Source organism: Phyllobates terribilis, unplaced genomic scaffold (genome assembly GCF_046119375.1).
Source record: "Phyllobates terribilis strain yellow unplaced genomic scaffold, ASM4611937v1 Scaffold_5__5_contigs__length_657084704, whole genome shotgun sequence".
In the NCBI taxonomy this organism is placed as follows: domain Eukaryota; kingdom Metazoa; phylum Chordata; class Amphibia; order Anura; family Dendrobatidae; genus Phyllobates; species Phyllobates terribilis.
In genome coordinates this window covers 104,263,925-104,288,703 of record NW_027362765.1, presented here as the reverse complement: position 1 = coordinate 104,288,703, position 24,779 = coordinate 104,263,925, and the positions used below count along the sequence as shown (strand labels likewise).

The 24,779-nt window shown below is 44.8% G+C and overlaps 1 long non-coding RNA gene and 1 gene segment (V, D, J or C); one reads left to right on the top strand and one right to left on the bottom strand.

Moving 5' to 3' along the window:
* Positions 1-10: 10 nt before the first annotated feature.
* Positions 11-5,565, top strand: LOC141272220 (uncharacterized). The gene is made up of 3 exons (XR_012321994.1): positions 11-157; positions 1,925-2,117; positions 4,937-5,565. It is a non-coding gene; the product is annotated as an uncharacterized lncRNA (long non-coding RNA).
* LOC141272219 (Ig mu chain C region secreted form-like) lies at positions 3,608-14,222 on the bottom strand. The segment is given in 6 exon segments: positions 3,608-5,208; positions 5,331-5,639; positions 9,172-9,531; positions 10,979-11,299; positions 13,473-13,817; positions 13,960-14,222. Coding segments are annotated over 6 exon segments (1,713 nt in total).
* Between the last annotated feature and the right edge of the window lie 10,557 nt (positions 14,223-24,779).

Below are 24,779 nucleotides of genomic sequence, written 5' to 3'. Positions count from 1 at the left end.
CTGCAATTGATGCTGGGCCCATGTGCTACACAGCCTGCTGTGTGATTGGCAGACACAGGGCGGTGCGGAAACGTCTTCTCTAGTGTGATGAGACGAGCACTTTGCTCCTCCTTAGCAACCAAAGCTTATACAGGACCGAACCATGGCTGTCTGTGGGGTTGGTGATGTATCATAAGTAATATAAATAAGAGGAAAAATTATTAACCATTCAGCTTCCACCTCTTATTTTTTTAGAGGGCATCTGGAAAATGAAAGCAGCGACTTGATTGGATAGTTTGAACGACTGCTCCATTTACCATTATATCATAATCTTATACCTTATTGGGTTGGCCACCATTGGGGACATTTTTTTTTACTTAAATAGATGTTAGTAGGGGCTGAAATCATTATAGCAATTGGGTTCCATTAAAATGTTTGCACCGTTTGCCTTCTATAGCTGCAGTGTTGTACTGTCTATTGCTGGGTGCAGAGTGAGGCAACTGAGAATCTGTCAGTCAATGGTCAGCTAGCGAGTTTGTAACAGTTGTGATTTCTGATCTCTCAGCTGATTTATGATCACAGACCACATCAATGTTGAATGTGCGTTGGCAAATTGTGTAAAAATTTTAATAAAACACAATTGTCAACAATTATTTTTAAGACCCAAATGCATGAGTTTAAGTAAAGAAAAAAAAAAGGCCTCTGAAGTGAACTGGTCAAGCCATTTAAATCCGGTTGTTAAGGATGTATCATCTATTAGGGGGTCACTCAGTTTCTCCCCCCAATTTTATTAATGCATCTCAGGGTGCAGGTCTGCAACAGCGAAGTAACCGGAGACAAACATCCAAGAAAGAGGTGGCGGCTGGATTGGCCTTATATATTGGATTGGTGGTTGGATTGGCCCTGATCCTGATGTCTTCTACACTACCCTGCCAAACTCTATACCATACTATTCCTGGTGCTTCCAACACCTCTCTGCCCCTCGCCCCTGATTCCTACACCGACCTGTCCCCTCTGACCTCAGTGTCAGTTGGACAGACACTGTAACACACTGCCACCCTGCCCCTGGTGCCACCTACACTACTCACCATGCTGCCCACTTCACCAATATTTTTGCGCTTCCTCCTACAAAACCCTGTCTCCTTACACCTTCCTGATCCACGTGCCCCCTACCCCTCTCTCACCAAGATTCTTAAACCACATCTCTGGTGCAATACACCACCCTGACCCAGGTGCCCCCTATACCACTATGTCCCAGGTGCCCTCTATACTTTCCTGACCCAGGTGCGCCCTATACCTTCCTGACCTAGGTGCCCCCTATACCACCCTGACCCAGGTGCCCTCTATACCACCATGTCCCTGATGCCATCAAATACCATCTTATTTCGGCTGCCTCCTACACCTCTCTCACCAAGGTTCGTACACCACATCTCTGGGCCATACAACACCACCCTGACCCAGGTGCCCCCCTATACCACCATTTCCCAGGTGCTCCCTATACCACCCAGACCCAGGTGCCCCCTATACCACCCAGACCCAGGTGCCCCCTATACCACCCAGACCCAGGTGACCTCTATACCACCCTGAACCCGGTGTCCCCTACACCACCCAGACCCAGGTGCCCCCCCCCATACCACCCTGAACCAGGTGCCCCCTATACCATGTCCCTGTTGCCATAAAGGTGCACCACACATTGTCCCTGGTAACTTCAATGCAGCATTTAAATGTAACATGCGTTTTCTTTCTGCCGTTTTTCAATTCATGGAAAATGACATGAACTCAAAAAATGCCTCCTAAACACATGAACCCCCATTTATTATTGCTTCTGCACATTTTTTTCTTTTGCCTAGTTTTGATTTACGCAAAATTGTTCTTTTAATTTGTGCCTTTTTTAAGTCTATTTTCCACTTATTCATGTTTTCTTTTTCTCTGTTCACCATTATAGGTGTTTTTTTTAAATCCAGATGTTTGCAGCCGATTAATTTTTTGTGACTTTTTAAAAAGTTTTTGCGCAAGTGTTCCCCAGTCGCTCCCAGAGTGTTTTTTTTTTTTGGTACGGCCAAATTTCTTGCTGAAATGTTACAGTTGCATGCGACATTTGTAACGGGCCATGTGACTTAGTTATAAAAAAGTTAAAGGTAAAAATAAAGCATTTTTCATTTTGAACAAAATTCATGAACCACGTGCATCATTTTAAAGAATTTGTTGCATAATATCATTAACGAATACTACAAGACCAAAAAAAGATATAAAAAATGACAAATGATGAATTGGGCTCTTACTGTTTTCGCTTGTGGACTTTGTGCAAATTCATCAAAGTGGCACATAGCGGCCAGATATTTAAGACTCACGCCACTCTATGTGACTGCCGACGTCTGAACCCTCACAGCACGTGTACCGCACACTGTCAGGATTCTCTGGTGCCGGCGGCGAGAGCGAGTATGTGATATGTATACATCCGACCACATTCCTACTAGACATGTGGAGCCTCACGTAATTCACTTGTATCAAGCAAGGCTGCTCATGTCTAGTTGGAATGTGGATGGAAGTATACATATCGCAAACATGCGGTCACATGACTGCCTGCTCTCGCCACCGACACCAGAGAATCCTGACAGCGCACTACAGACTTTCATGACAACCCTTTTAATGAAGAGCCCACTGGAGTATGATGTAGAGGCATCTAAGTAGTGGATTGCACTTGGCCAGAAATGCTACTCCTGCTCCACCCCAGCTTTGTCCATTTTGGCGCAGTGGCTTCAGACTGGTATGAAACTACCAATAGTCGCAACATGTTTGCTCAATTTCACGTTGCGCCAAAGTTTTGTGACTTATCAAAGGTGTTTTATAAACACTTTGATGAATCGTCCCCATAATGTTTGATGAATTTGGCACAATTTTAAAGATAACCAAGATAGTAAAAACTAGCAAGATCCTTTCGACAAGCTTTAAAATGATGCATGTGAGGCTGGGTTATCATTTCAATTAGGCCTATGGTCAGTGGCTCCTTTGGGGCTTATATCTGAAGCCATGGAAAATGGGGTTCGGGCGTATGCGCTGATGGGGCCATTGACTGTAATGATGCAGATGGAGTCACTGTGTACTCTGCTGGACATCATTTTTGCCTGTATATGTCTATTTGAGGTGGGCTCCAAGATGCAGTCAACTACATTTTGGAGCCTGTCAAAAATTATGTCCAACAAAGCACTTAGTCTTCACCTGGATAATGAAAACCACGTTCACATTCTTGAACAAACCCCAAATATGAAGGACAGTGTCAGGGATTCCAACGACGACACCGGGAAGATCGCACAATATCTCGCCGTTGCCGTCACGCTGTCAGTATTTCGTCCGGAATTGCGAGCACACGATCCAGACTACTCACTCCTTGGGCATCAGCGAGCACACAGAAAGCGTATGGCGTCACACCTCCGAATTCCAGCTCCAGGAATATGTGTGTACGCCCCGTACGGTTGCTGCCGGCTGCACGATAGCCCGATTATTAATATTATTCTCTGCCACCACCGTCCAGATTTGAAATATAATGCAGGCCTGGGCGGACGCCTGCGTTTTGGTAGCGTATAGGGCTTCGGGGGAGGGAACGATTACGGGACAAAAGAAACAAAACTATTAAATTTTATATTTAATCCAAAAGGGAGGCAGTGTTTAGGAAAAATATGTACAAGGATGACACAAAGGAAACATTAAAATACATAAGCAGTTACATAAAATAAACAGGATAAAAGAAGACAATTTACACTATACAGTTCGCAGGGACGAATCAGCATAGGTGGAGGAGGGGCCCCCCCAGTTGATTTGAGCGTTATCGCACGTGACTCGTTGCTTATAATCCTTATACCCCCCTGGCAATGAGTCCTTCTGTACTGTCCATGAGTTCTCTTATGCCTATGGGGAAATTTACCCACATGCCCCTTCTGGTGACATCATGTGGGCTGGTCTCCAGCCTGTACATTTTTATTAAAACCGCTAACTTCTGCGATAACTCATCGCTCGTTGATCGCAGAAGCTTGCAAACGATGCCATTTTTTCCCTTATGATTTTATCTTCAGTTAGAGACCACACATCGCATAGTTGCAGTCTGCTATTCTGGTGTTTTTGTGCTACAGCTCTATGTAGCGTTTTTCAGCGGAAGAAAAAATATCCCTATTATTCACTCGCTGATTTTACCTCTAAAAATATCAGTCCCGTTATTGCCGGACGTGGCCGAGAATTGTTTTTGAGTGCCTTTGAACTTAATGAACCATTTCCTCTTTCCTCCAAACTCTGGCTTGGGAGAAGGTGTCAGTCTATCTCAGGTCTGTGTTAAGAGGAAATACATTTGCATTTTAGTTAGCTTGTAACACTTCATGGCTGGCATTTGTTTGTGTAAGGCCTCCCTCATGACTGTTAATTGGGGCTTTTATGCTGAGCAGAAGGGGGAGAATGGTGAATATCTGGGTCAGGGAAATATGGAAGAACATTTTCAATATTCCTCAATACTTCCCTGACAGACAGAAAGAACCGAAGTATAAATGTTGCAAAAGTCATTATGAATTTTGCACAAAAATAAACATGCCTAAGATCCAAACTTTTACTCTAGAAAAAAAAGTGCAAAAAAAATGATGAATCGTGAGCTTAGTCGTTTTATTAGTGCTCTACAGACTTCACAGAATCATCCAAAAATTGTCATTTTTGTGGAATCTCTGTGTGTATGAATGTCGCCAAACGCTCAATTCTTCAGCCTTAGAAGTCATCGTCTATGTCCTGGCCGTGCAGCCGGCGAGCAGGGACGTCGCACGTTACTCTCTGTTTATAAGAGTCTGGTACTTTATTATCTCAAAAGTTAAAGAAAAAATAGCTGTTTATAAGTAAAAAAAAACGATGAATGACAAATCTACACCCAGTGATTCTCTGCTGGGACACTCAGGTTGTAAGTCCTCTCCTCTCTGTGCCTCAGAGCCGTGTGCTGCACTGAACACGTGAAGACACAACCATCATCCTCAGCTGCCGGTGTAAACCTCAAGGAACTCCACATTGAATGGACCCCACTGGTGTTGGTAACACACAGAGATTCACAGACCCCTGCGTCCAGCTTGACTCCATCTTTGAACCAGTCCACCACTATACCCCTGGGAAAGAAGTTACAGATGCTGCAGCTGAGGAGCAGTTCTTGTCCGATGATGGGAGTCACAGGATCGGCGGAGATAAACTGCACCTCCGGGGGTGTTCCTGGGGACGGCAAACACAACGAGAATTATTAATGACAGTTTCACTGTAGTATGTCATCTGATAATCCGGCGCCTGTCCCATAAATTCCAGACTAGCAGAACGTTACTGCCTTATTCTGATACCTTGCGTGTTGATTTCGTAGGACAGTTCCTCTATGCCCCTCAGACTTCGGTGAATGATCTGACAAGTATATATCACCCCGTCCTCCTCCTCAGTTACAATCAGATCTATCTGGCTCCAGACGCTGTAATAATCATTTTCACAGGGGAACGGCCCGAACTGTGTGGCCCCACCATGGATTTGGCCGTTCCTCAGCCACGTTACTACTATTGGCTTCGGATAAAACCTTTCCACAATGCAGCTCAGTGTCAGTTTATCTCCTCTCCTGGGGTCCTGTGGCCAGCTGGTTATGTAACTTTTCTTGGGACGTGCTAAGCAAAAAAAAAAAAGTTATTTTTTTTTATTTCCACCATTTTCAAGATCTCTGCCTGTTGTCAGTATATGGGATCATTTATTATTAAGGATGAGTTCACATTGAGTACTTGGAGCAAAAACTCTCCGAGGCTATGTACACACAGAGTTTTCGGAGCAGAAACTGTTCCAAATTCTCCTCCAAATCTGAAAACACCTTAAAAACTGTGATTTTCCGCTCAGTAGCTACGTGCAAACGGTGTCTATTAGATGCCAGTGTTTTTACTCACAGATTTGCTTCAGGAAAGAACTGGTGGCTTTTCCCTGAAACAGATCCGCTGGCCGTTTTGCCCGTGTTTTCGCAGCGGCTCCGCCATCAGCATCTTTTTACTTATATCTCTATTAAGAGAGCGAAGAAGAATGGACATGATGCTTCCTTTAACTGCTTAATGGTTTCTGAACCTTGAAGAGTGAACATGTGCACAACAATGTTGTTTTTCCATAGACATGTACAGTGGTGTGAAAAAGTGTTTGCCCCCTTCCTGATTTCTTATTCTTTTGCATGTTTGTCACACTTAAATGTTTCAAATCACAAAACAAATTTAAATATCAGACAAAGATAACTGAAGTAAACACAAAATGCAATTTTCTTATGAAGGTCTTTATTATTAAGGGAAAAAGAAATCCAAACCTACAGGGCCCTGTGTGAAAACGTGATTGCTTCCTAAACCTATTAACTGGTTGGGCCACCCTTAGCAGCAACAACTGCAATCAAGCGTTTGTGATAATTGGCAATGAGTCTTTTACAACGCTCTGGAGGAATTTTGGCCCACTCATCTTTGAAAAATTGTTGTAATTCAGCCAGATTGGAAGGTTTCCGAGCATGAACTGCCTTTTTAAGGTTATGCCACAGCATCTCAATCGGATTAACCCCTTCGCACTCCTGGGATTTTCCGTTTTTGCATTTTCGTTTTTTGCTCCCCTTGTTCCCAGAGCCATAGCGTTTTTATTTTTTGGTCAATATGGCCGTGTGAGGGCTTATTTTTTGCGGGACGAGTTGTCCTTTTCAACGCCATTACTAGTTTTACCATGTCGTGTACGGGAAAACGGGAAAAAAAATACAAGTGCGGTGAAATTGCAAAAAAAGTGCAATACCACAGATGTTTTTTTTTTTTTTTTTACCACATTCACTGAATGCTAAAACTGACCTACCATTATTATTCTCCAGGTCATTGCGAGTTTGCAGACACCAAACATGTATAGGTTCTTTTTTATTTAAGTGGTCCAAAAAAATTCCAAAGTTTGCTAAAAAAAAAAAAAAAATGGCGCCAATTTCCAAGACCCGTAGCGTCTCCATTTTTCAGGATCTGGGGCTGGGTGAGGGCTTATTTTTTGCGCGCCGAGCTGAAGTTTTTATTGACACCATTTTGGGGTAGATCCGATGTTTTGATCGCCCATTATTGCATTTTATTGCAATGTTGCGGCGATCAAAAAACATAATTCCGGCGTTTAGAACTATTTTCTCGCTACGCCGTTTACCGATCGGATTAATTTTTTTGTTATATTGATAGATCAGGCGATTCTGAATGCGGCGATACCAAATATGTGTATGTGGTTTTTTTTTTTATTAGTTTATTTTGAATGGGGCGAAAGGTGGGTGATTTAAACTTTTATATTTTTTTAATGTTTTTTAATATTTGTAAAAACATTTTTTTTTCACTTTTTGCTTGCTTCTATAGTCTCCATAGGAGACTAGAAGCAGCACTTGTCTAATCGGCTCTGCTACATAGAGGTGATCAGCAGATAACCTCTGTGTAGCAGAAATGGTCCTGTGCTATGGGCGCCAACCACTAGGTGGCGCCCATAGCGATCAGCTCATGACAACCACTGGAGTCTGCTGCAGACCCAGGGTTGCCATGCCCACCCATCAGTGACCCGCGATCACATGACGGGGTCACCGATGGGCGGGGTAAGTAACGCGCTTCTGGCGCGGCGATGTTAAATGTCGCTGTGAGAGATTGACTGCGGCATTTAACATGTTAACAGCCGCGGGTGGATCGCGATTCCACCCGCCGCTGTTGCGGGCACATGTCAGGTGTAAGAATCAGCTGACATGTGCCCGGTTCAGTGAGGGCTCAGCGCCGGAGCCCTCACTGAAACGGGGGTTACAGCCTTGTGCGTACAAATACAGCACAGGCTGTAAAGTGGTTAAGGTCAGAACATTTACTATGCCACTCTAAAGTCTTAATTTTGTTTTTCTTCAGTCATTCAGAGGTGGACTTGCTGGTGTGTTTTGGAACATTGTCCTGCTGCATAACCCAAGTCCGAATCAGCTTGAGGTTACGAACAGAAGGCCGGACATTCTCCTTCAGGATTTTTTGGTAGACAGCAGAATTCATGGTTCCATTTACCACAGCAAGTCTTCCAGGTCCTGAAGCAGCAAAACAGCCCCAGACCATCGCACTACCACCATCGTATTTCACTGTTGGTATGATGTTCTTTTTCTGAAATGCTGTGTTACTTCTACGCCAGATGTAATGGGACATACACCTTTCAAAAAGTTCAACTTTTGTCTCATCAGTCCACAGAGTATTCTTCCAAGAGTTTTGGTGATCATAAAAATGTTTTCTGGCAAAACTGAGGCAAACCTTTATGTTCTTTTTGTTCAGCAATGGTTTTCATCATGGAACTCTACCCAGTCTTTTTCTTATGATGGAGTCATGAACACTGACCTTAACTCAGGCAAGTGAGGCCTGCTGTTCTTTGGATGTTGTTGTGGGGTCTTTTGTGACCTCTTGGATGAGTCGTCACTACGCTCTTGGGGTAATTTTGGTCGGCTGGCCACTCCTGGGAAGGTTTACCACTGTTTCGTGTTTTCGCCATTTGTGGATAATGGCTCTCACTGTGGTTCGCTGGAGTCCCAAAGCTTTAGAAATGGCTTTATAACCTTTTCCAGACTGATAGATCTCTATCTCAATTACTTTGTTTCTCATTTGTCCCTGAATTTCTTTGGATCGCAGCATGATGTCTAACTTTTGATAATCTTTTAGCCTACTTCACTTTGTCAGGCAGCTCCTATTTAAGTGATTTATTGATTGAGAATAGGTGTGGCAGTAATCAGGCCTGTGTGTGGCTAGGGAAATTGAACTCCGCTTCCCAAAAATGTGACAAACCACAGTTAATTTATGTTTTAAGAGGGAGAGGCCAATCACTTTTTCACACAGGGCCTTGTAGGTTTGGATTTCGTTTTAATAAAGACCTTCATTTAAAAACTGCATTTTGTGTTTACTTGTGTTATCTTTGTCTAATATTTAAATTTGTTTTGTGATCTGAAACATTTAAGTGTGACAAACATGCAAAAGAATAAGAAATCAGGAAGGGGGCAAACACTTTTCACACCACTGTATACTTTCATTCTTTTGAATGATTTTTAATAGGTTTCCACGGTGGAAACCACCTAAAAAATGTGTGCACATAACCTGAGAGTTTCCGCAGGCCTCACTAATCAGAAGCCCGGGTGAGATTATAATATGTGAACATCTCCGCACCTACCTGCTACACTAATGTGGCTCACCCGTCTGGCTACAGCGCCCAGGGCCTTGTGCTGCACCACACACACTAGCATGGCGCTGTCATCCTGAACGGATGGGGTGTATGACAGCTTGGAGGTGGCATTAAACAGGCTGCCATGTTTGCTGACCTCCGGGTGCTTTGCATGACTGGTAACATCGGTGGCCTGGAACAGGGGCTCATCTTTGCTACGACCACTTCCCGCTACGTGGTCGTTCTTTTCAATGTACCAGCAAATATTCACTGCTTTAGGCCTGAAGCCATTGATATTACATATGGCGTCCACCTTCTCAGCCGCCAGGATCACCTCCGGCAGGATAATCGCAGACACGTTTGGAGTCACTGGGAAAAAAAGGCAGATCAGTAATTTATTGTCCACCGACTCCAGGCGCAGACCACCCATCACATTATATGGCTGGAGATTACATCAGTGCAAGAGCGGAGCCATATAAGAGACACTTATCCTACTGAAGAACATTACAATCAGCGCCACGCCAGGATGACATGGCTGATAACAGAGAACAAGAGGTGTATTCACCTAAACTATAACGTCTACCTGGTCTGAAATGGCTGATAACAGAGAACAATAGGTGCATTCACCTGCTCTTCAGCATCTACCTGGTCTGAAATGTCTGATAACAGAGAAACATAGGTCCACCATGCAGAGTCTACCTGGTCTGAAATGGCTGATAACAGAGAACAATAAATAGATGTATTCACCTGCTGTACAGAGTCTACCTAGTCTGAAATGGCTGAAAACAGAGATCAATAGGTGCATTCACCTGCCCTACAGCGTCCACCTGGTCTGAAATGGCTGAAAACAGAGAACAATAGGTGCATTCATCCAACATGTATCTACCTGGTCAGACTGGCTGATAACAGGGAGTTATAGGCTGTATTCACCTGTCCTGTCAGCCTGAGATGACTGGTAATAGAGAGCAATAGATTGACTATAGGGTGCTCAACCAGTTTTGATCATTATGGTCCCACATCCTGCCTCTTCAGTATAATATTGGAATAAGGGGCTCGTGCTGAGACCCCGGGTGAGCGGAGGAATATAATTACCTGAGGCCAGAAATTTCCAGTATAAAATTGCAGTTGCCACGATGAGCGCTATCACCAGGAGGAGCGCACTGACAATGAGCGCCACCCTGCCCGAAACCTGCTCCACTGCCAACAGAGAGAGCACAGGGTTACTTCCCATCAGTGCTGCCCTGTCAGGGCTTCGGGGGATCCCATAGGAAAATTTCCTGCACGTGGATTCCCTCTGCTTTCCGGTTGGAGCGATTAGCTGATTTTTAGTTATATGAAGACTGTTAGGATTCGGTAAACTGCACTGAGCTCAGTTGTCCACCTCCGGGGACATCATTTTTTTTTGCTCAAATTAATGTGTTTGGGGATTAAAAATAATTTTTGCTATTCAGTTTCATTAAAAATGTTGCACCATTTTTCTTTTATTGGCTATTTGTTTCCCTGCACTTTCAACTTTGATGCGGTCTGTGGTCATAAATCAGCTGAAAGGAGCTTGTAAGACATATAAAATAGTTACAATCTCAGACCTAGCTCACTGAAGGATTCTCAGTTAACTCATTCTGCAGCAAGCAATAATGCAACACGGATGCTATAGAAGGCAAATTTTTAATGAAACCCAACTGAAAATATGATTTTTAGCCAAAAATACATGCATTTGTTAAAAAAAGTCCATAAAAGTGGACAACCCCTTTAGAATAGGCCCAGTGTTTTGTCACATCGCTGCCGTACACTGATCTCTGTATGGCATCAGACTTACCAGTGAGATGAATTGCGGTGTCTATTCTCAAAGGTCGCCGCAGTGACTGGTGTCTGACCTCACACCCGATCATGCTGCCATCGTCTTCCTCAGTAAACATTATGGAGACCTGACTGTCGGCAGTGAAGGTCCCATTTTTACCCTGGAACGGGACCCCTGAGCAGATATCCTTTGTCAGGACTGTTTCTCTTTTCTCCTTCTTCATTATCCATTTTATATCGAGAGCTTGTGGATAGAAATGACTGAGCTTACAAATAAAGGTCTTCATCTCTCCACTGGTCACACGAGGGTCCACCGGGAGCAGTCCGATGGTGGGCTGAGCTGTACACAATACCGTTAATATAAGTTATACCTTTAGGATACCTAGATACAATATCCAATCCTGAAGCTGGTCTTACATGTTAGAGTTCATATAAACAAATGCTCACTGTTCCTCTTCACCCTCCCCCACACACATGCACAGGGCCGCCATCAGGGCATTACTGCCATATGGGGCCCGGTGACCAACTTCTGCTCACCGGGCCGCAGCGGCAGGATTCTGCCGGTTCAGTTGAAATCTATTGCCATGCGGGAAGCTTCCCGCACAGCCATAGTTAACAGGCGCCAGCCAATCACAAGCCGGCAGCTGACGTCAGCGTGCACGCTGCCGGTGTATGACGCCACTTTCATGCGCCGGCGACCGTGCCTCGGATGATGGAAGAGCCGGGCGCCGCTGGACCGCGGCAAGGTAAGGATTAACTTTTTATTTTTACTTTTTTTGTAAAGCCGCACTATGGGGACAGAATGGAGATAAATGGGGGCAGAATGGAGAGACATGGGGACACGATGGAGACATGGGGGCAGAATGGAGAGACATGGGGCAGAATGGAGAGACATGGGGCAGAATGGAGAGACATGGGGGCAGAATGGAGAGACATGGGGCAGAATGGAGAGACATGGGGGCAGAATGGAGAGACATGGGGGCAGGATGGAGAGACATGGGGGCAGGATGGAGAGACATGGGGGCAGAATGGAGAGACATGGGGCAGAATGGAGAGACATGGGGGCAGAATGGAGAGACATGGGGGCAGGATGGAGAGACATGGGGGCAGGATGGAGAGACATGGGGGCAGGATGGAGAGACATGGGGCAGAATGGAGAGACATGGGGGCAGGATGGAGAGACATGGGGCAGAATGGAAACATGGGGCAGGATGGAGAGACATGGGGCAGAATGGAAACATGGGGCAGGATGGAGAGACATGGGGGCAGGGTCAAGAGACATGTGGGCAGGATGAAGACATGGGGCAGAATAGAGACAAGTGGGTGCAGGATGGAGACAAATGAGGGCAGGATGTGGGACATTATTACTGTAGGGGCTAATTTTGGATATTATTACTGCTGTGATGTATTTTATTTTTGAGGATACTGTTTTCAGTGGGGGGGGGGGGTCCTGCTGTTACTGTGCAAGGTGGTACTATGTCGCTTTTTTTTCTTCATCTGATGTAGTGTAGAAGTTGGGGAAAAAGTGGGGTATGTGCTCTGGAAGCTGCTCTAGATAGTGTTATTTTCTGCAGAGACGAGTCCTAGCTGGAAGAAGTGACTGCAGTCTGTTCTGGATAAAGAAGAAAATCGAACAGAGACGTACACATACACTATATAGTATATACAGAGCTCCTGTGTATAATGTCACTGGTGATCCTTGTATTACCTGTACACTGATACTATACACTGTATACTATGTACAGAGATCCTGTGTATAATGGCACTTATGGTAATATTAGTATTGTGTTTTTTTTTATTAATGATCATTATTGTAGTATTCAGTCACTATGTGGTGGTAATATGTGGTCTGGTCATTGTGTGGTATTCGTTGACCCTTTTTGCGCCAAATTCTTCAAAAGGGCGAACGTGTAAGTTTAAACTTCTCTTGATTTTTGTCGTTACCCTGCTTTGCAACCTTTTAGCAAAATAATTTGCACGTTTCCGCTAAGTGGTATAATATTTGTGGAAAAAAATTCAGACGTAAAGTACATAAAATCACACCAGGAGGACAGGAGTACATTTACTCCAAAATTGAGACTTTTTTTTTTTTTTTTTTAAATTACAATTGATGAGTAAGTTGAAAACATTCAGAGAGCCCAAACCCCATCCATAATGATGAACATAAAAAAAAAATAAGCATACACATATAAAAAAAAAAGCCGCAAATTAATAGAATAATAAAGCACAAATAAAAAACACCAAAATCTAGATAGAAAAAGAGGCAAATGCAATAATGAATAGAGCCCCTAAGTGAATATTTCAGTGCTGCATTCATAGTTCTGCAGGCTTCAGAGCTGAAATCATCTAGCAAAATTGAGAATGCCCCACTCACCGTATATTGAGTCAGGAAGGAGTTATGCTCTCCATTTCAAAACCCCTCCATTGAGATAAAGATGGAATGACAGTAGGATACCCCTTTTTAGGATTGTTAAAGACGTACACCCAGTTTGCAGAGTGCCACCAATGCTCACCTGCGAGTCTAAGGACCAGCGAAGCTTCCCCAACCTCTGGAGATATTAGCACAGTGCAGGTGTACTCGCCTTCATCCTCCACCGTCAGGTTGGGCAGGTATAAGGAGGCATTGCCCGTCTCCAGGAGTCGGTGATCGATGGAGCTCTCTGGTCGCAATGAATTGATTCTAACACCATCAAATGTGTACACTGGCCTCACCGCACCATCGCTGCCCCTCACCGTCCACTTCACAGCCACATCTTCAGCTCTGATGGGTTCCAGGAAGGTGAAGTGACAATGGAGTAAAATGTCTCCATCCACCAGGACCAGAGGCTGCGGCGCAGACGTTGTCACTTCCAGACATTCTGGAAGAGAATACATAGGAGAGCGTCTCTTACTACAGGTGTCACCCTCACCTCTACCCCAGGTCCTGACGGGCATGACTGCGGGTGGCATAAGTCAAGGGGGTCGGCCAGATTCACCATGAGGCCTGAGGTCTATACACACCTGTCAGAGCACACAGAACACCAAGGACAAGGATCCTCGCCATAAGCTGCTCGGGAGTATCCCTGCATTCACATACCTGGACTCTGCTCACCTGGGAGGAGACAGGAAGCAGCGACACAGCCTGAATCCCCGGCAATACTGTATACAATACTCTATGTGGAGATCACATCTGTAGGAGCATGCATAAGTAATCACACCCGCCCCCTGCAGCCCATAGACATTGTATATCACTAATAAATAAAACCATGCACAGTTCCCCCAACTTCTCATCTGGCCATCTCTCCCAGTATAAAGGAAAGCATGGCTCTGCCCAAAGGCGTAGCCAAGGGTTCAGCTCAGGGGTTCGAAACTTCTGAGTGGACACCTAACCAGGTAACCACTACGGTGGCGCACCCTAATAGTGGGTATAGGAAAACTTCAGCAGATGACCATGGTATTAATGAAAATAACTCACTATACAGTACAAAGACCGACACTAATATTACCACCATATAGTGGTAGAGACCAGCAGAACACATAAGAGATTACAGCTACAGATGGTGACTTACAGCTGACGTTCTTTCTGATGGAGTCGTTAAATTTTCCCGTCTTTTCCATCTGGCTGAGGCCAATATGACTTCCAACCATGACTCGTCTGCAGAGATTAGAAAAAAGACACATTTGATTTCTCACATTCCCAGCACTGTCCCAAACTATTCCCAACCTGCTCAAATGCCTCATCTTGCTGATACCTCATTGCTGAGCCACTGATGCCATATGTATCCCTATTACTGCATCTGCTGTGTGGTACAAAAACAGCTCCCTTCTCCACAGTATGATGTTGCCATCGCTTCCCTATGCACAGTAAAGTGCCCATGCAACTCTCTATACACAATATGATGGGCCCACAGCTCCCCTGTATACAGTATGATGTCCACATAGATCCCTATACAAAGTATGATGTCCCCACAGCTCCCCTTTACACAGTATGATGCCCCCACAGCTCCCATATACACAGTATGATTGTCCCATAACTACCCTATAGACAGTACAATGCCCCCAAACTGTATGATGCCCCCACAATAGTCCCACACAGTATGATAGTCTCTACAGTAGCAATCACACTGTATGATGGCTTCCACAGTAGCCTCCTGCAGCGCCGGCATCTCTGCCTCCTCCCCAGAGACGCCGATCCCCTTACCGCCTTGGCCGGAAGGTCCGGCGTCTTCTAATCATGCTGTCACAGCCCAGGGTGCGCGCAGATCCCCGGGCACTGTGTTTAGGGCGCGCGCTTCCCTCTTCTTAAAGGGACCGTGCGCACTGTCCAAAAGTGTCCCCGGCCAATGGCTGGAGGACTCTGGCTAGATTAGGCACCTCCTCCAAAATGGAGGTGCCTGTGCAACTTCTCTGTTTTGTGTTTAGCACGCTCTCTAGTTCCAGGTCCCAGTTCTTGTACCTGCCTGCCTGTCTACCAGCTGTGCCCGCCTGCTTGTCTACCAGCCGTGCCCGCCTGTCTGTCTATCAGCCGTGCCCACCTGCCTATCTGCCTGCCGTGCCCGCCTGTCTATCAGCAATGCCCTCCTGCCTGTGTATCAGCCATGCCCGGCTGTCTGTCAGCCATGCCCGCCTGCCTGTCTATCAGCCGTGCCCGCCTGCCTGTCTATCAGCCGTACCTGCCTGCCTGTCCCTCAGCCGTGTCTGTCAGTGCCTGCCTCCAGTCCGTGGGGGTCAGCTGCCAACCATCCAAGGTCAGTACCCGAGTAGCAGCTGGTCCACCTTCCTTGTCCCTCCTTGGATCACAGAGTCGTTAAGCCGCCATAGATCTAGGGTTGGATTCGGTAAAGCACCTAGTTACGCCTCTCCAGTCTCTCCTTGCACCGCAGCTCAGTGGTTCCACCACCCGCCACGTTACACCTCCACACTGTATAATGGCCCCTTAGTAGCCCCAACACTGTTTGATGGACTCTACAGTGTATCATGCCCCCATGCTGTGTCTCACATTGGCCCCCTCACTGTATTATGGCCCCCTTTTTGTATGATGGTCCCCTTAGTAGCCCCTACTCTGTATGATGACCACTTTAGTAGCCCCCATGCTGTATGATGGCCCACTTAGTAGCTTCCACTCTGTATGAGGGCCCCCTTACTAGCCCCACTCTATATGAGTGCCTCCTTAGTAGCCCCACTCTGTATGAGGATGCACTTAGTAGCCCCCATATTGTTTGATGGCCCCTACAGTGTATCATGACCCCACAATGTACAATGGCCCCACATTAGTCCCCTCTCTATATTATGGCCCCCACAAGTAGTCCCAAAAGTGTATGGTGGCCTCCACAGAAGTGCATATTCTGTGTCTTGGCCTCCTTAGTAACCCCCACTCTGTATGATGGCCCCCTTAGTAGTCTCCACTCTGCATGATGACCCCCTTAGTAGCCCACACTCTGAATGATGGCCACATTAGTAGCCCTACTCTGTATGAGGGCACACTTAATACCCCCCACTCTGCATGATGGCCTCCTTTGTAGCCCACTCTGTATGTGTACCTCTTTAGTAGCCCCACTCTATATAAAGGCCCCCTTAGTAGCCTCCATCCTGTATGATGGACCCCTTAGTAGACCTCAATCTGTATAAGTGTCCCTTTAGCAGCCCCCACTATGTATGAGGGCCCCCTTAGTAACTTCCATGCTGTCTGATAGCCCCCTTAGTAGCCACCACTCTGTAAGATGGCCTCTTTAGTAGCCCCATTCTGTATGAGGGTCCCCTTAGGGCACACTTGGCAGCCCTATGGTGTATCAAGCCCCCTTAGTAGCACCCTTGCTATATGATGATCCTCCTTAATAGTACCCACGCTGTATCATGGCCTCCTTAGTAGCTCCCACTATGTATGAGGGAACCCTTAGTAGCCCTCACTAGGTATGAGGGCCCCCTTATTAATAATAATAATAATTTTTATTTTTATAGCGCCAACATATTCCGCAGCACTTTACAATTTTAAGGGGGACCTATACAGACGTTACAGAATAAGCATAACTTAGATATTAAAAGGAGTGAGGACCCTGCTCGCAAGCTTACAGTCTATAAGGAAATGGGGGAGACACAAAAGGTAAAATGTACATATATTGTATAATACAGCCATAATATGCTAAATAGGGCAAGTACATAACACTACATGAACTGGTCACCAGCCAGTATGTGTACAGTACAGATAGACGCTATTCAGTGCATGGATGGTATGAGCATGATTTTGAAGAAAATTTTAATATGGGCCAAACTGGGACAGCTAGATAAGTGTGTTGAGGTGATAGGCCAGTCTAAAGAAATGTTTTTTTAGGGCACGCTTAAAACTGTGGGTAATGGCAATTAATTGAATTGTCCTGGGTAGTGCATTCCAAAGAATTGGCGCAGCACGCGAGAAATCTTGGAGACTGGAGTGGGAGGTTCGGATTATGGAGGATTTTAGTTTTAAGTAATTAGCAGAATGGAGGGCACAGCTAGGATGGTAGACTGAGACTAGGGAGGAGATGTACAGTGGTGCTGAATCGTGGAGAGCTTTTTGGGTAAGAGTGATACGTTTATATTGAACTCTGTATTGGATGGGCAACCAGTGCAATGACTGGCACAGGGAAGAGGCATCGTGTATCAGTTGGTGAGGAATATGATCCTGGCTGCTGCATTCAGGACAGATTGGAGAGGGGAAAGTTTAGAAAGAGGGAGACCGATTAGTAAAGAGTTGCAATAGTCCAGACGAGAATGAATAAGAGCTACAAAAGAGTTTTTACCGAGTCAAAGGTAAGAAAAGTTCTGATTCTAGAGATGTTTTTGAGGTGTAGATGACACGAGCGAGCGAGTGATTTGATGTGAGGAGTGAAGGAAAGATCTGAATCAAGTATGACCCCAAGACAGCGGGCATGTTGCTGGGGAGTAATGGTAGAGCCACAAACGGAAAAGGCAATATTGGGCATAGGTAGGTTAGTGGAGGGAGGAAATACGAGTAGTTCAGTTTTTAACAGATTAAATTTTAGATAGAGGGAGGACATAGTGTTAGAGACAGCAGAAAGACAATCACTGGTATTTTGTAATAATGCAGGGGTGATATCCGGAGAAGAAGTGTGTAATTGGGTGTCATTAGTATAGAGATGGTACTGAAAACCAAATCTGCTGATTGTTTGTCCAATAGGAGCGGTGTATAAGGAGGAAAGAAGGGGGCCTAGGACTAATCTTTGAGGAACCCCAACAATAAGGGGAAGGGGAGAGGAAGAGGAGCCAGCAAAAGACACAGTGAAGGAGCGGTAGGAGGAGAACCAAGAGAGAACAGTGTCCTTGAGGCCCATAGAGCGGAGCATAGTGAGGAGGAGCTGGTGATCCACTGTGTCTAATGCTGCAGAGAGATCCAGGAGAATCAGCAGGGAGTAGTGACTATTAGATTTAGCTGTTAGTAGATCATTAGAGACTTTAGTGAATGCAGTTTCAGTAGAATGTAAAGAGTGGAAACCAGATTGTAAAGGGTCAAGAAGGGAGTTATCTGAGAGATAGCGGATTAGACAGGAGTGGACCAGGCAATCCAGGAGTTTAGAGATAAAGTGAAGATTGGAAACAGGTCTGTAGTTAGCAGCACAGTTCTGGTCGAGGGATGTTTTTTTAAGTAATGGATGTATGCTGGCGTGTTTAAAAGAGAAGGTAAAAATACTAGATGAGAGGGAGAGGTTGAATATTTTAGTTAGGTGAGTGGTGACAGCTGGAGAAAGGGACTGAAGGAGATTTGAGGGAATAGGGTCACTGGTGCAGGTGGTAGGGCGAGAGGAAGCAAGGAGCCTGGTCACTTCTTCCATGACTGGTTCGAAGTCAGAAAATGAGCAAGATGAAATGTGGGAGAGAGGAGCATGCATAACATTTGGGGATTGGGAGAAAATTTCCTGTCAGATATGGTCAATTTTTTCTTTGAAATAATTGGCCAGATTGTCAGCGCTGAGATCGGTGGTTGGGGCCTGTGCTGTTTGATTAAGGAGAGAGTGAAAAGTGTCAAAGAGGCGTTTAGGATTATTGGACAGTGAGATGATGAGGTTGTTAAAGTAGGTTTGTTTGGAGAGGTGAAGAGCGGAGTTATATGTTTTAAGGATAAATTTATAATGGAGGAAATCTTCAGCCAGATTAGATTTTCTCCACACCCGTTCTCTACACCTGGAGCACCGCTAGAGGTAACGTGTTTGCAGCGTGTGCCAGGGTTGTCGCTGTCTGTGCCGAGTTGTTCTCTGCGTAGAAGGTGCGGCTTCATCCAGGGCACATTGCAATGTTTCGTTATAATGCTTCAGTGCCAAGTCAGAGCATGAGAGGGAAGAGATTGGGGCCAATGATGATTACAACATTTTCATAAATTTCTGGGTGTTAATGGCGTGTATATTTCTATAGGTGTGGAAAGTGGGGGTGTCTTGAGCAGGGAGACCGTTCTTGACAGAGAAAGAAAGAAGGTTGTGGTCAGAGAGAGGAAGAGGAGTGTTAGTAAAGTCATGTATTGAACAGAGCCGAGCAAAGATCAGGTCAAGAGTATTTCCATCTTCATGTGTAGGAGAATTAGTAAGCTGTGAAAGGCCAAAGGAGGAAGTTAGCGATAAAAGATGAGCGTCAGATGGGGAGAGGGGATCGCCAATTGGGATGTTAAAGTCTCCCATGATGAGGGTGGGAATGTCACAGGATAAAAAGTTTGGAAGCTAAGTGGCAAAGTGATCCAGAAACTGACGGGAGGGGCCTGGAGGGTGATACACAACTGCCACTCGCAGGGAGAAGGGCAGGTAGAGTCTGACAGTGTGGACTTCAAAAGAAGGGAAGTTCAGTGCGGGTACTGGGGGGATAACCTGAAAAATACATTTTGTTGAAAGCAGCAGACCAACACCTCCACCTGATCTATTGTGAGGTCTTGGAGTATGAGAGAAGTTTAGGCCACCATATGAGAGAGCAGCAGCGGCGGTGGTGTCCGACTGCTGGATCCATGTTTCAGTGAGAGCCAAGAGGGTTAAGGGAATTTGAGAGGAAGAAGTCATGAATGTAGGATAGTTTATTACATGCTGACCACACATTCCAAAGGGCATAATTGAAAGAGACAGAAGGCATGCAAGGAATATTAATGAGATTAGCAGTTTTTCTGAATGTAGCAGGGACAGAGTTAGTGTTATTATTACAAGAAGGTCCTGGATTAGGAGAAATATCACCTGCGAGTAAGAGAAGGAAGATAGAGAGAGTGAGCAGATGGTTGAGTGATTTGTGAGCACGTTTCTTGTGTTGTATGGTGGGAATGAATGGGTCTGTGCGGTATAACGTTGTGAAGAGAGCATGGGAGCTGTACATAGTAGAAGAGAGGAGAGAGGGGTTAATGTGGATGAAGTGTGCCGAGTTTGTGGGAGAACGGTGAACGTGAATGATTGTAGCAGCCAGAACATAAATGGCGCAAATACAAATAGTGAACACTGCAATATGAGGGCCCCCTTAGTAGCCTCTACGCTGTATGATGGCCCCCTTAGTAGCCCCCACTATGCTTCAGGCCCCCTTGGTAGACTCCACTATATTTCAGGGCCCATTTAGTAACCCACACTGTGATTAAGGGCCCTCACACGATATAAAAATAAACATCATATACTCATCTAACCACAGTAAGTCAAGTGGAAGACAATGGTAGGTCCCGGGCAGACTGATTTGGAGACATAATTGTGCCAGGACTCCAAGTTCTGTGTGTGTCACAGCGCGATGACGTTTTCACGTCACTCCGCCTGGGAAGTCGTTCTGCAGGCCACTGGCCTAAAGTGACTTGCAGCCTAAGAATGGAGAGCGGTAGTACAGGGAGACCATGTCTATCTGCTCTACTGCAGCGTTTAACTGTATCGGCGTGCACGGCGACCGCCCCCTCTGCCCCCCTGTTAACTATGCAACTGGTTCTGCCAAGCGCTCTGTGCTCACTATGAGAGAGCCGCGGTCAGACTTCTCTAGTGGTGGCTTATCTCCCTGAGAACAAAAGGATCACGGGTCAGAAATCAGACATCCCAGATCCTTATCTCCCCTGACAATCATCTGTCGGGAAGGAGTCGGGATGCCACCATATAGATTAGTCTAATGAGTACCTATTACCAATCAGTGGCTGTCCTTTTTATCTAGTAAGGACGGATAGCCCCAGACTGGTGATTTTATTCAATATAAGTTAGTGTAAAAAGTGCTCACAAGTGCTCCTAATGCACCCTAAAAGGGGTTGAGTTTCTAGTAAAGTTGGGAACCTGTTTCTGGATTGTGGCTTCTTGGCATATTTAGTGAAAAGTGAAATCTCACGATATCTCATGCATCATGAAATCTGAAGATTACTGTCAAGGAATCACAGCCTGAGAGGTCCCGCAGATCCACCCACTGTTATCTTTTTGTCACAACAGCACTCTGCTGCCCCCTATTGTCCGGACAATTATGCAATTGACCGACGATTAACAGAGGAGGCAATAAGCTTTTTCCACTAAAAGGCCGTTTTTTGGGAAACTAACAGTGAGCGTATGGTATATACACCTGCGATTCCAACGCATGGAATATGTGTATATACCCCCGTACTGGGAATTCCACAATAACCCAAGAAAGATTATTAGCTGCCACCACCAATTGCCTCTAAAAGGTGTTAGATATTCGCGTCCCTTCCTGTCAAATCCTAAGAGGCCTTTCCTGTCTAATTACCTGTCCAATTTATAAATCTCAGTCTTTTACAATATACATCCTCTTGTGAGTCACCTGCGCACTGAGGGGAATCTGGGCTTCCCTATCTACTGTGCAATTCTATGACAATTACCAAAGGATTTTGCGTTGCAATGTAGTGCCCAGTTTCAGAAAGTTGGGTTTGTGTCCTAGGTCACGGGTCTTCCAGCAGGACAATAACCCCAAACATACTTCAAGAAGCACCCAGAAATGGATGGAAACAAAGCACTGGAGAGTTATGAAGTGACCAGCAATGAGTCCGGATCTAAATCCCATTGAATAAGTGTGGAGAGATCTTAAAATTGCAGTTGGGAGACCTTGAGCAGTTTACAAAAGAAGAGTGGTCCAAAGTTACAGTTGAGAGGTGTAAGAAGCTTGCTGATGGTTATAGGAAGCGATTGATTGCAGTTATTTTAAAGGGTGTGCAACAAAATATTAAGCTGAAGGCCCATTTTCAGGGTTTTGTCTGAAATGATGCCCAATTTGCTTTTTATCTGTCCTTTTTGTGTTGCTCCAATACACACAAAGGAAATAAACATGTACAGTTATATGAAAAAGTTTGGGCACCCCTATTAATCTAAAGCTTAATGTTTTATAAAATTTGGTGTTTTTGCAACAGGTATTTCAGTTTGATATATGCAATAACTGTTGGACACAGTAATGTTTCTGCCTTGAAATGAGGTTTATTGTACTAACAGAAAATGTGCAATCTGCATTCAAACAAAATTTGACAGGTGCATAAGTATGGGCACCCTTATCATTTTCTTGTTTTAAATACTCCTACCTACTTTTTACTGACTTACTAAAGCACTTTTTTGGGTTTTGTAACCTCATTGAGCTTTGAACTTCAGAGCCAGGTGTATGCAATCATGAGAAAAGCTTGCCACTTGCAAGTTGTTCTCCTGTTTGAATCTCCTCTGAAGAGTGGCATCATGGGCTCCTCAAAACAACTGTCAAATCATCTGAAAACAAAGATTATTCAACATAGTTGTTCAGGGGAAGGATACAAAAAGCTGTCTCAGAGATTTAACCTGTCAGTTTCCACTGTGAGGAACATAGTAAGGAAATGGAAGAACACAGGGACAGTTCTTGCTAAGGCCAGAAGTGACAGGCCAAGAAAAACATCAGAAAGGCAGAGAAGAAGAATGGTGAGATCAGTCAAGGACAATCCTCAGACCACCTCCAGAGAGATGCAGCATCAACTTGCTGCAGATGGTGTCACTGTGCATCGGTCAACTATACAACGCACTTTGCACAAGGAGAAGCTGTATGGGAGAGTGATGCGAAAGAATCCGTTTCTGCAAGCACGCCACAAACAGAGTCGGCTGAGGTATGCAAAAGCACATTTGGAGAAGCCAATTTCTTTTTGGAAGAAGGTCCTGTGGACTGATGAAACCAAGATTGAGTTGTTTGGTCATACAAAAAGGCGTTATGCATGGCGGCGAAAAAACACAGCATTCCAAGAAAAACACTTGCTACCCACAGTAAAATTTGGTGGAGGTTCCATCATGCTTTGGGGCTGTGTGGCCAAAGCAGGCACCGGGAATCTTGTTAAAGTTGAGGGACGCATGGATTCCACTCAGTATCAGCAGATTCTTGACAATAATGTTCAAGAATCAGTGATAAAGTTGAAGTTACGCAGGGGATGGATCTTTCAGCAAGACAATGATCCAAAACACTGCCCCAAATCTACTCAGGCATTCATGCAGAGGAACAATTACAATGTTCTGGAATGGCCATCCCAGTCCCCAGACCTGAATATCATTGAACATCTGTGGGATCATTTGAAGAGGGCTGTCCATGCTCAGCGACCATCAAACTTAACTGAACTGGAATTGTTTTGTAAAGAGGAATGGTCAAAAATACCTTCATCCAGGATCCAGGAACTCATTAAAAGCTACAGGAAGCGACTAGAGGCTGTTATTTTTGCAAAAGGAGGATCTACTAAATATTAATGTCACTTTTCTGGTGAGGTGCCCATACTTATGCATCTGTCAAATTTTGTTTGAATGCAGATTGCACATTTTCTGTTAGTACAATAAACCTCATTTCAAGGCAGAAACATTACTGTGTCCAACAGTTATTACATAGATCAAACTGAAATAGCTGTTGCAAAAACACCAATTTTTATAAAACAATAAGCTTAAGATTAATAGGGGTGTCCAAACTTTTTCATATAACTGTATATAACAAAACATGTGTAATTGCAATAAGTTTTGGGGAGAAATACTTCATTTTCTGGAACAATTTCAAGAGTGTCAACACTTTCAACCATGACTGTATATGTACTAAATTCACCAATCTGGGGCTGTCCGCTCTTATATTTAATAGAAAGTGCAGCCCCAGATTGGTGATAGGTACTCTTTAATTATATGATTTATATTGAATGAAGAACATCCTGCTGACCCATGTGGGGCGCAGCTATAAGAGGGTGAAGGAACAACAGCCAAGTCTCTGTAGGGGAAACCAATTCCAGATGCTAATTAACATCACTGTTTATAGGGGTGCACTGACTTAGGGTGCATTTATGCTAGCCAATAATTGGGAACAAGCGTTCCTATTTAAATAGGCCGCCATGATTTTCAAGTTTGCTTCTAAATCATCGTTCTCGACAACACATTGTACTGTATAAACAGGTTACATGCTGCAAAGAACAATGGCAGCCTATGTGCGCAGAATGAATGGACAGGCTATTGAACAACCACTGATTGGTATACATGTACTGGACGCAATCGGCCAGTGTAAATTCAAAGGGGCCATCCAGTGAAAACCAGTTATCATCTATTCACAGGATAGGTGATAACTTGTTCAACGATGGGTGTTAGACTGCTAGGACCCGCACTGATTGGCAGCACAGGGCAATGTTATCCCCAATAGAATGGAGCGACAATGTGCACGCCTCATTCATTCCCAAAAGCTGCACTTGTTTTTTCCAGCAGCCCCATAGAAAATGAATGCAGCATCTGTACAGCGTTTAACTTTCCAATCCATTTTTTAACGGGAATTAAAGTCCCTCGTTCTGCCGATAAGTGCAGGTCTCAACAGTCAGATCCCCACTGATCAGTAAGTTGTCACCCATCCTGCAGATAGGTGACAATGACAACCTGTATTAATCAGATAATCCCTTTAAG